This window comes from Pan troglodytes, chromosome 11 (assembly GCF_028858775.2).
Source record: "Pan troglodytes isolate AG18354 chromosome 11, NHGRI_mPanTro3-v2.0_pri, whole genome shotgun sequence".
Lineage (NCBI taxonomy): Eukaryota > Metazoa > Chordata > Mammalia > Primates > Hominidae > Pan > Pan troglodytes.
In genome coordinates this window covers 101,266,990-101,279,168 of record NC_072409.2, presented here as the reverse complement: position 1 = coordinate 101,279,168, position 12,179 = coordinate 101,266,990, and the positions used below count along the sequence as shown (strand labels likewise).

The following is a 12,179-nucleotide window of genomic DNA, read 5'->3' as shown; positions in this document are numbered from 1 at the left end:
ATATATCATTATATGATAGGAATATCATATATCATTATATGATAGGAATATCATATATCATTATATGATAGGAATATCATATATCATTATATGATAGGAATATCATATATCATTATATGATAGGAATATCATATATCATTATATGATAGGAATATCATATATCATTATATGATAGGAATATCATATATCATTATATGATAGGAATATCATATATCATTATATGATAGGAATATCATATATCATTATATGATAGGAATATCATATATAACACACATGATAATGTGAAGAAAGGGGAGTGGAATGATGCACACCAAATTATGGCCAGTAGCTACTTTTGGGGAGGAGGGTGGGAGTGAAGATTTTGGTAACGGGAATTTTTTCCATTTTGTTCTAGATGGTGATAAGTGCTGTGGGCTGGGGGCGGGGGGAAAGTAAGGACAAGAGATCAGGGCTGTTGTGGGAGGGTTATGTAAATTTTAAAAGCTGATCAATTTTTCATATTTACATAAAGTATAAAAACATGTATCAGTATGCTACATACCATGTTTAAAACAGTGTTCACCTCTGAGGAGGAAAAAGAAGACTCTACAAGGCTTTGAATACCAAAAAGTAAGGATCACTGAAGACCCTCTTAGAAGGTTCCTACCACAGCGATTACCCAAATTATTGGAGACTTTCAAATGTAAAAAATGTACACGAAAAATAAATGACAAAAATTAGAGCACTTCACAGCACAGTATCGTGCACTGACTGGATCAGTATTTTCCACATTGTGGGTACTTTTCCATGATGAGAATATCTGAAATGCTTTTGAACACTGAAAAACTCGCTAAAAGCCAGACATCAAGTTACAAGTGCAGACCATCCAAAAACCCTTCATACTGGTTACTTCTAGACACCATTAAAATATGAACCTGTTTAACATAATGAGGATATCTGTTCTACAGCTACAAAGCTTACACAAGTTATAAAACAAATTTCATTAACTTGTTGGTCCTGACTTCAGCTAGGATTACGCATATATAGTTTCAATGTGGAACTATAAAATCTCCATCTCGTACTAGGTACTCAAACATTCAGTTACGGCCAGTAGCTACTTTTGGGGAGGAGGGAACATGTCTAATTTTTTAAAGTTGTAAATTTCAATACTAAGAAAGATAAATATCACCCAAACCATGTTACAATTAAACTTACTATTAAAGACACACTCAAATACGTGTCTACAGTAGTATCTGAGTGCTTGGAATTGTATATTCCAAGTTCCTAATTTCCTCAATAGTCTGGCTTTCTTAAAAAATGCAAAACACATTGCTATTTTTATTGTGTTTGATCTTTAAACAGAGGTGCTTTCTTGTTTGGAGAAGGGGCCTAATTTGAAAATACTAGTCATCCAGAGGACATACAAAGAATGTGCTGTGACTGATACAAATATTTTTTTAAGTTAGCTTGGATGTATTTTTTTTTTCAAGCTAACACATATCCTCTATCCTTCCTCAGCACTGTTTGCTCAGCTGGATGTCTACAGGGTCCAATTTTCCTTCCAATTGCCCTTGCACGCTAATATAATTGCTGCTCATATGGGTAATTGGTCAGCCTAGAGCAGCATTTGTATGCATTTGTTCATCTACAGTATCTGGCAACTTCTCAAATGATTTTGCACTCTTATAATAGAATCACGTATTTTTAGTTTTTGCCTCTTTATAACAAGGCTAAGTAGGTGTGAATCTGTAAAGGATACATATTTTAAGTGTTCAAAAGCTGGAATATACAGATACACATTCAAATTATTTTTAGCAGTGGACGTTTCTTCTCACTTATCAGAGTCAATGAATCTGTAAATGATACATATTTTAAGTGTTCAAAAGCTGGAATATACAGATACACATTCAAATTATTTTTAGCAGTGGACGTTTCTTCTCACTTATCAGAGTCAATGAATCTAGTCTCAAATGTATGTTGCTCTGCTCTACCTTCCCCAATTGTTTCCTCCCCAAACAAAGCCAAATTAACTAGATTAAACCACACTATCGCTTAAAAAAGGTGACAAGCCATTTTCACTTAATACTGATGAAACAGCAAAAACCATTAATTTTACTAAAGCTTGTTCTTGAGCACATTTTAAATATTGTTTGACAAAATGGAAGTACACATAAAGCACTTCAGGTGAATTCCAGAGTTTAATTGTATTATTACTAAAGAAAAGCACTTGTGTGACTGTTTGAGTTGCAAGCTGAACTAGCCACTTTCTTTCATGGAACACCATTTTATACTTGAAGGAATGACTGACAAACCAGTTTTTCAGACTTGGGTATTTGGCAAGCATTTTCTCAAAAATAAGTGAAGGTAACCTGTCACTTCAAGGACAACTACTGACAGTATGTGGTTGCCAATAAAAAAATTCAAGCTTTCACATGAAAATTAGAATTCTGAAAAATGTAATCTGTCACCACAAACTTAACCGCTTCCCAGTACTTACTTTTCTGACAAGACCCGTGGTAATATTAATGAATTTAATTTTGTATGGCTAAAAGAACTTTCCAAAGTGAAAAAGAGACCAGTGGATTTTAAGAATACGAAAAGTTCCTTGGTATTGTTTCTGACTCCACAATGCAACTAACTAAACTTTAAGAAACCATCACTTGAGTTTTAGTGTAGTACCAGAGGAAAATATCCGTTACTTGAAAAGATCAGAATACTCCTCCTTTTTCCAACTACATTATCTGCACAAGATCAGACTTCTCCAGATACTTCTAACAAAATAACAATTCAATTGGTCTAATGCAGAAGCAGTATGAGATCCAACTTTCTTCTATGAAGGCAGACATGAGAGCTTTGCAGAAACATAAAATCATGGGTCTCTAAACAAAAATGTTATTTATGTTAACATGTAATGAGTTTATGTTTAAATGAATTAGCAACTATTTAAATTTTGTCCCATTTTGTTTCAAACTCTCCTAGATCCTAATCAGTTTCATTTCCTATTACAATAAATACTGATAAACATAACTTACATAAGCAAAAATTCTTTGGGGCCTGCAGTAATTTTTATAAATGTAAAGGAGTCCTGAGACCAAAAAGTTTGAGAACTGTTGTAACTTATCATCACTAAGAAAATATTATTATAAATGCTACTTAGAATCAAAACAAAGGAAATTGCAAAAGAAACAAGATTAAAGATTTATAATCCTTAAAAGTTTATCATAAGGCAAACTTTCTGACAAACCTGCTTTGACTTACCAATAAAGCAAAATTTATAGTTTTATTTGCAAATCTATCAAATAATTTATCTACTAATCTAGAATATTTTTCAAAATTACTTTTCTGGTAATAAAATTTTTAAAAGAATTTAAAAAATAAAGTTAAACCTCTGTCTTTCAATCTCAGGGCAGTTTCTACTAACTCACTGTCTTTAAGATCTGCTGATTGATTTGTCTTTTCAGAGCTGATGATTTTTTTTGGCCAACTTCATAGGAGCACAGGCTTTAATTCAATATTGCCAGATCTAAAATAGTGCCTAGGTGTAAACTTAAAGTTTCTGCATTTTACTGTATGTAAATTATTCCCCTCAAGAAAAAATACTGCTATAAAATAGTGTCTGCCACAATAAATGTTAAATAAATTGGGTGACTGAATCCAGCCATCTGCGTCATCTCTAAGATAAACATGCCTAACTAGAAATACTGCGTTTGTCAATTTCAACCCTAGTATGTACACCTAGTTCTTTTTGAATACTTAATGAATTTTGTGATTATGGCAGAACAATATCCTAAGGCTAGTAATCATGAATAATTAACCACATTGTATAAAATTTTTAAAAGTGACCTATTACATTGGTAGTGCTGAAATCTAGAATTTGGGTTAATTTTCCTAAGTAAGAAAGGTAAGAGGATAAAAACAGTCCTACGTTTTTAAAAAATATTTATTTAAAAATAAGATTTCAAAAAATACAGTAGTTAATACATTTTGAGAAGTAAAAATTCCACAATTTAAATTAAAAACAATCTGCAAAGAAAATAGAAATATTACGTGAAAAAAACTAAATCGCTACAATAAATTAAAAACAACAACATTGTTCTTAAGGTAGATACATGGTTTGATTTTCATATTAAGAACCAGTGTAGACTTTTCATCTAAACAAATACATCTCAGCTACATGGTTCCCACTTGTCATTTCACCCATTTTACTCACTCTTTTCAATCTATTCTTATATCTCTCAACTACTGTTTTCCTAATTACCATCAACACTAGAAATATTGGTGAAGATTTTCTTAAAATTCTCTTAGGGGAAAGACAAGGTAAAAATAATAGACAATGCAAGGAAAACAGCACTCAGATCTATACATATTATGCACTGAATAATAAAATGCCTGACAAATTTAAAAACAGGATCTTCTTATGCCACTTGTAACATACCACTATTAAAAGCATTTTAGGGATATAATACTAGACAGAACTTGGGGTTCACACATAATTTTAGGAGCCTCAAGAATAACATAGATTTTGGCTATTCATTAAACTTGCCAGTTAGATCACACACAAAAAAAACGCTAATTCCAGGGACACAAAGTGAGCTCATACAGCATGATCCACGTGTGCTCTGTCCTCGCAAGAGCCTAGCTTTGTCCTCCTGTGTTAGACTCACAATTCACTTGTCGGAATATCTCTGATTCTGGTGGAAGTTTTTACTTTCGTATCATTTAGTTGCTTTATTCTTACATATATGAAGTAGAATTTTTTTCTTTTATATGTTCATCTCTGGGAGACAGTGAATAGTGGTGAATTCTCTACTACTCAATAACTTGAAAAATTACTGCATTCAGCCACATGCATTTAAATCACGCATAAACAAGCCAAATTACTCAGAATCAATACAGTGGCAACACAATCTAGGGAATATTGTTGGCAGATTAGAGAGAGATAATGTTGCTTCATCTCATTAGGCTTTCAAATTTTGCTTTCACCTCTAATGATATGTTCATCTAGATTTCTACATATCGTTCAAATGATCTGAAGCCACATTTCACATAAATTTCAGACTTGATTCTTTTTTTCCATTCAGAATTGACTGCAAAACCATATATTGTATCTACGTTCAAGGAGAGGTTGATTTTAGCTAACAATAATGCAAAATATTTTCAAATGTGAATGTCTGCCTTTCCAATATACACACTGTCACCTTCTTGCCAGAATGATTAACCATCTTAGCTGCAGTTGTAAGGACACTGAGTGTTTTGAGAATTTTAAAGGGAAAAATCTGGAACCCAAATAATATACATAGCAGCATTACATTTGGACAATTACATTTCAAAGGTGTTTTAAATTACGAGTACACTTAAAGGGTGTTTTTCTTCATTTTTGTAAAATTAACTACTAAGCAAAATTAGTTTTAAAAATCTTACTCTAGGTAAAGTGAGTAACCATATCCAGACTTTTTTCTTTCATTAAGTTCAATTTTCTGTTATCAGTTTTGCTTAAATCAAGGTACATATGCATTTCCTCTTGGGAAAGCATCTCTCTCTCTGTCTCTCTCTCTGTCTGTCTGTCTCTCCGTATCTCTCTCTCTATATATCTACACACACATATGTACACATACATATATTTTAAAGGTGTTCTGTTATCTTTATTTGCAAAGTAGACAAATGGCAATATTATTCTTTAAAGCCACTAAAGATTACACACACACACACACACACACACACGCTGAACTCTTGATTTGTAATGAGAATGAACCTTTAACTCTTCATTTTAGTATTTTGTTTCAGTATTCACTAAAGTGCCCAATAAGCTATATAGTTCATTTATATAAATTAGAGTTCTTACCTTTTTTATTCATTGTTGCAGAAATAAAACAACTTGTGAAAAGTGCTTCAATTATCTTTTGTAATTTCAGCCTATCAAACTACCTTTTAAAGTAGCCAAGCCATATTAAAATACAAAATTAAAATCCATACATGCCTACCTAAAAAAAAATCCAAATGAGAAACATTTAAAATCCATTAAATTGCCACAGCAGCATGCAAAAAATAAGATCTGTTAATCAAACTGTTCTTAGTAACATTAAATTCTACTTTATAAATACACAACGATGTGAGAAGAAAACTCAGTCAACCAAAAAGAAAATTAACTCTTTGGTACAGGAATTAAAAATGTCACTCAATGCTAAAGTGAATAGCACCAGGATGTTTTATAGTTGTTGAGGTTATAAAACACTAACTTCAGGCACCAGTAGGTTAAAATATCATCCAATGTATACTGGCAAGAATATATAGCTTGCAATACGCAGGTAAGCTTTCCCTTTAGTTAATAGCCTGCAAACAATTAAACCCTGTATTTAGTCAAACAGGCAGGCAAAGCCACAAAAAAGCCCACAACTTCTGTTAAGCTATTTTGTCCGCATCTTTGTTTATATATAAAGCTATCGATACCAAAAAAATCAGTGTTGAACTGTTATAAGAACGACATTACATGTTACAGATATGAAATGGAGACCTTTGAGGTATCAAGAACTCCAAAATATCCCAAATGTTAAAGTGAAAGCCACCCTTATATATTGTTTATTTTTCCTCTGGTGACAAAATTTTCTATACACTCAGTATCTTTTCTTTGCAATAAGAGATTTCCAGAAAAGGTGCCAGTTTTTTCAAACTTTGGTCAACCTATTCATTTCTCCTCTGCATTAAATAGCTGAGTTTTCCACATTATTTTTAACACTTCACATTATCATACTCTACACAATTATATTTAAAACTAAAATATTTATAAAACGCATCTGACCAACTGAAGAGAAACCGCAATATAAATTCTTTAAGTTAAATAATTCAAACTAAATGCTTATATGCACTAACAACTCTTCCCATAAAAATGGTATAAATAAGAGATAAGGCTAAAATGATTACAGCAAAGAGATTCTCTGATGTCAGAAACTGGCTCCAGTCAACTCTGTTGCTGAGATGCTGATTATTCATGCACCATCTAGCCTTCTTTCCATCTTAGTAAGTTTTTGGATACTCACTACTCATTTGTACCTATTCTCTAGGGTGGACAAGGCAAAAAGAACATAATAATAGTAAAAAATATAATGATAATGGAAAGTATCAGTAATATCAATGACTTTTTAAATACCATTGTTATTTCTGTTTCAAATTAGCAGGCAGTATTCTAACATCTGAAGAACTGACAAAGATATAGTGAGTTTTGTTGTTAAAAATTGCACAATGATAATAAAAGAAGTCAGAAAAGTCACTTTCCTGAAGTTAAACCATCATCATCTCAAAAGTAGCAGAAATGCTAAATACTGATTAACATATAGAATTACAACACTGGTTCAAAATAGTTCAAGCAAGTTGGTTCTAATACTTTCTTACATTGTACTGTGGAATATTCTAGAATTCAACTGAGAATGACTAAATATAGAGCACAATCAAATTTGTGATTTACAATAAATTCAGAGGATGATTTCTAGAATAAAAGTTAACAAACTTGGGCATTAAATAACACATTCATTAATCATACAGTTAATACTAGCAAGTAGAACACATTAAATGTACATGGCTTATTTGCTACACTTACCAATACTTATATTTTTTAAAGCAGTAGTAGAGTTGTGTGAAAATCTAATATTTGTATCTATTAGCAAACTACTCAATGTTTGTATGTGTGAATTTTATCAAATAAATTCTAGATATATCTATGTATATTAGAGGTCATGTCAGAAACTTATTCAATAAAGTAAGTATAGGTTATTAAACTTGGTAAACTTGAGCTAAGTAATCTATTGATACAGGAAGTGCAAGAGAAGCAGAGACTAGAGAAAAGTCCAGAGAGAGACTAGCAGCTCTATTAATTAGTATTAATGGCATATTAAACCAGAGCTTGGTACATTGTGATTTTATAGCAATACATGTGAAAACACTCAAACTACCCCATGATCTAACACACAGAAAATCGTGTGGCTATAATCTAAATCAGTTCACACTTCCTGGTTTGAAGTGTTGTCCTAACTTAAGTCTTCATGATTAGCATTCAGAATTAATACACCCTTTGGAGTGAAACATATCACCAACTAGTTACTTGTATGGGAGTGACTTGAATGTGTAACAAAGAATAGTTAACATTAGCCATCATACTTAGAGAAAAATGCCTCTATGCATTGGCAAAAATGCACTGATGTTAATCCTGGCAGATGTTTTAACTCAGCTGTTATACTGAACATTACGTATTATGTTCTCTATTTCATTATTAAAAATAAACTATGCTTTTTTTCTGAAAAAGTTAATATGTTAACTACAATTTAAAACAGCTATTTCTAATGTTAAGCACAAATATTTGTAATACAACTCTTAAGCAAAATAGTATTTTTATTATAATGAAACATCAGCTAACTGTAAGTCTGGGTTACAAAGTACCAACTGCTCTGTAACTGAATGCCTACTGCTTGAAGGGTCCTGAACTCACTCCATTTTTGCCTACAATCTTAAGCCTACATGAAGCCCATAAACATTTTTGTTTGCAGAAAACAACAATGACAAATATGATTGTTAAGGAGGTGTAACTTACAGTATCTAGGTAAAAACCTTTCATTTCAAGAAGGTCCACAAATGACTTTACTGATGTAAAAACATGCTTTAACATACATTTTGCTTAAAATCAAATAGAATGTTTATAAAGAAATACTTCAGTCCAACATACATATTACATCAGTAATCTTACTGCTCACAATTATTTTCTAATGCCCAACACCTTTAGTTGTTTTCAGTTATCCAGAATACGTAAGACATTGTTACTAAAACTATACATATAACTCTGCAAAATGTAAAAAAAAAAACAAAGAAAAGGAAAATTATACAAAGAATCATTAATCTCTTAGTTATTTTAAGGCAATAGAGCCAGTAAAAAAATCATTTCAAAACTGAGTAAAATAAACTAAATGTAGTTTTTTAGATATTCATTAAAACACAGAAAATGCTTGGTTGCCTTTGTAGCTACAATACATTTCTATGTTTTGTAATAAATTGGTAATTTCAAAGTAACAGCTTTTCCAATTCTAAGGAATTACTCTGCCAAAATAAGGTTTAAAATAAAATACATAAAATGGCTTAGTTTATCCTAATCTGATATAAATTTGTGATTGACAGCAAGAATATAATGGGAACGTACATAAATGAAGCAAAGCAGTCATCACATTCTTATGAACTAGAAATAACATCATAAAAACATGTTCATTTTCATAAAATTTTATATTTTTGTACATACACTCCTCCTAAGTTTGTACTTTTGATATGTTCAGAATGTGGCTATACTATTTACTTATGGGGCAGTAAATCTTTAGAGCCAGTATAATTACATCAATTAGCCAAAAGAGGGCGCAGAAACAACACCAGTAGATATGCTTAGCAAACTGCCAGTTGGTTTTTCTCTAGTAGTTTAATAAGAATTAACAAAACCCACAGGAGGGTTAGGTACGCTAACTGGGGAATACTGAAAGTTACAGTGTAAGTATATATAGATATACTGTAATATACATTCTTATGTATATATACTGATAGATAGCATTTCTGCATTCAAATAAAATAAGTGTATGCTTTTCTAGTATATTAGTTTGTAGTCCAATAATTTAGGGGAACTGAGTACAGAGGGATCAGGACCAGGAAAGGTAAAGAGGAAGAGGGAAAAGAATATGCCCTAGAAGAGGTAAATCTAGGAAAAATAAGAGCACAAATCATCAGAGTGGGAAAGAAACCCTGCCCAGTACCCACTGCTACTACATGAAGTATAAATTAGCCACAAAGTTCTTTAGGTGATCTTCACTTAGCTCTGCTGTTTTCTCAAGGTCTTTATTTGAAAGGAATGTACACAATATAAGGCATTCAACTGATATCTACCTACCTTATCTATATATTACTTCCTTATGAACAGTTCTGTCACCAGGCCAAATGTGGCCAAATTAGCTTGCACAAAATCCAAACTCATGTGCCTGACATGAACATTCTAATTTTGTGTTTCACTAAGCTTTATAAATATATTTCTTCTATTTAATTTACTATGTCTCTTTTCAGTACCAATAAATATGTTCGTCTGCTGTATTTCTGTTCGTATTTCTGAGTTTGTAAGTAATAAAGTATTCTAATTAGAACGTGAAAAACATGATATTAACATCTCTGAGAAGAACTTACTCTATTATTTCAGAATATGCTACAAGATATTTACAATTTCTGAAAGAACTAACCACAGTATAGCCAACTGGCTGACAATGGTAACCTTCTGTTTAATTATTTCCCAGGTATTGTTCCTTACTTTCAAAACTAGCTAAAAGGAAAATGTTAGCATGGTTTATGAACAGTAGACTTTTTCAATCTTCTCTTCAAGGGAAAGACTGTGAGTACATAAATTTTTTAAAAAGATATATGGGTTTTGCAGTATTCTAATGGAAAAAAACTAAAAGCTGAGTTTTTTTCAAAGCATAGTAAATGTCTTTTCATACAAATGTTCTATGCCTTGCAAGGGAACATCACTATTAGTAATTTACATTTGTACAAGGCTAATGATAAACACAGATCATTATATTTTCTTATTTTAGGTTCACTTCCTAACACTAGCTACTAGTAAAAGGTCTCTCAATGCAAATTACAGCCAGCCAATTAAAATTTAATTTTAATTTAGGGATTACAGGTACACAAAGTTAGTGACTTTTTTTAGTAGTAGCTTCCTATAAATAAAATTTCTATATGAGTTGGCCAATATATATAAACCTTCAATGTGAAATTTTACATCTACTAGTACATAAATAAAAGTAAAAAGTATACTCTTTTCAAAAGCACAATATTCCTCTTTATACTGTACATTATATACTATCTAGTTATACTAGCATTTTAAAAACATATGCATTCTAATATAACTGCACTAGAAAAGGTAATTGTGAAGTTATTGCAAATTCTCTCCCCTTTTTGCTCATTAAAATCTTAGGATAAAATAGGAATACATGCCCACTGGTGAGGAGTTCTCCTGGGAACAAATATTTTAATCACAATCAATAATTACAACAGTAATAGCGAAAATTGAAAAAATTATTGTGAAAAAAATTTTAACATTTCCTTTATAGTAAGGTAGGTAGTTGGTGTTTTACTTCAGTGGTACTTTTACGTTGGTTTTGGTGAAGAAAAAAGAAGAAAACGTAAGCAAGCCACTCCTAAGAAACCAATGCCCGTTTTGTGTTGCTGTTGTTCACTCCTATGCTGCTGCATTTTTAAAAACATTGCAGCACATTTAAAAGGAAAGGTTATTTTAAATTGGATTTGAAAAAGAAAATTTACCTATACTATAAGAAGGTGTATCAACTTTTGTAAAACCTGAATAATTAAATTTAGATTTGGTTACTGTTTAAAAGTGAAAATTTTAAATAAACATCTGAAATTTACCATAAATTAGAATCTGTAACACTGTCAGTACTAAAATAAATTATGTACAATTATTTCATCCTAATCACTGCCTTTTGAGTTTAATAACAAAAGCATTTCAAGAAATCCCTGTGGAAAGCTAATTTGAAAGTAAACATGCTTTAAAACTTAAATATAGATCTTGTATTAGTCCCACAACAGGATCAAGATCACTATTAAAATAAAGCCTGGGGCACATTATGATGCCTAAGATTGGTGGGTGGATTTTAATTGACTTGAAGACTGTCATAGTTCTATTATCATAAAACCTGTAACGCATTTCCAGCATGGAGGACCCATCTGTGCCCACCATCCATCTGTTTAGACATGATTGGCAAAGTGGTAAGGAACTCGCAGTGGTTGCCTCTGCCTGAAAGGAATGAACCACAGGATCTTCCAACGAGTGCCAAAAACTTCTGAGAAGGTCTGCTGCCATGGCTTTCGGGGCCTCGATCTACAGAAGACAGCATTATTAGTGAACGACAGCACTCCCATGGTGCACTTCAGTCAGCTAAAACAATACAGGTTGGCTGGGGATCCATTACTGGACTCTGATGAATTGTGTCCCAGCATCATAAATACAGCTTTTCTTTCATTATGGCATGCAGCTGAGTTTTAACTCTGGATAGCAGATATTGTATCTGTGTCGTCAATCAACCGAGCGCAACTTTTGAAGCAGAGGAAAATCTCAGGATTAACAGAATGTGTGTCAACAACACAGTAGCAAATCTCTTTTGATGTACTTT

The 12,179-nt window shown here is 31.9% G+C and overlaps 1 protein-coding gene across 27 annotated transcripts in view; it reads right to left on the bottom strand.

Moving 5' to 3' along the window:
* Nucleotides 1–12,179, bottom strand: part of ZDHHC21 (zinc finger DHHC-type palmitoyltransferase 21) — a 132,166-nt gene that overhangs the window by 52,201 nt on the left and 67,786 nt on the right. For 6 of the 27 annotated variants that reach the window (XR_010148755.1, XM_054657946.2, XM_063787977.1 and 3 more), the window contains one exon: nucleotides 3,902–11,887. The exons of 9 other annotated variants lie outside the window; for them this stretch is intronic. Coding sequence is in view for 9 of the 18 variants with exons in the window: in XM_054657946.2 (XP_054513921.1) it covers nucleotides 11,755–11,887 (133 nt within the window). In the remaining 9 variants the exon portion in view is untranslated. Of the gene's footprint in view, nucleotides 1–3,901; nucleotides 11,888–12,179 lie in introns of those variants that run through there. 12 more of the 27 variants (XR_010148759.1, XR_010148760.1, XR_001720670.4 and 9 more) reach the window with 4 other exon arrangements.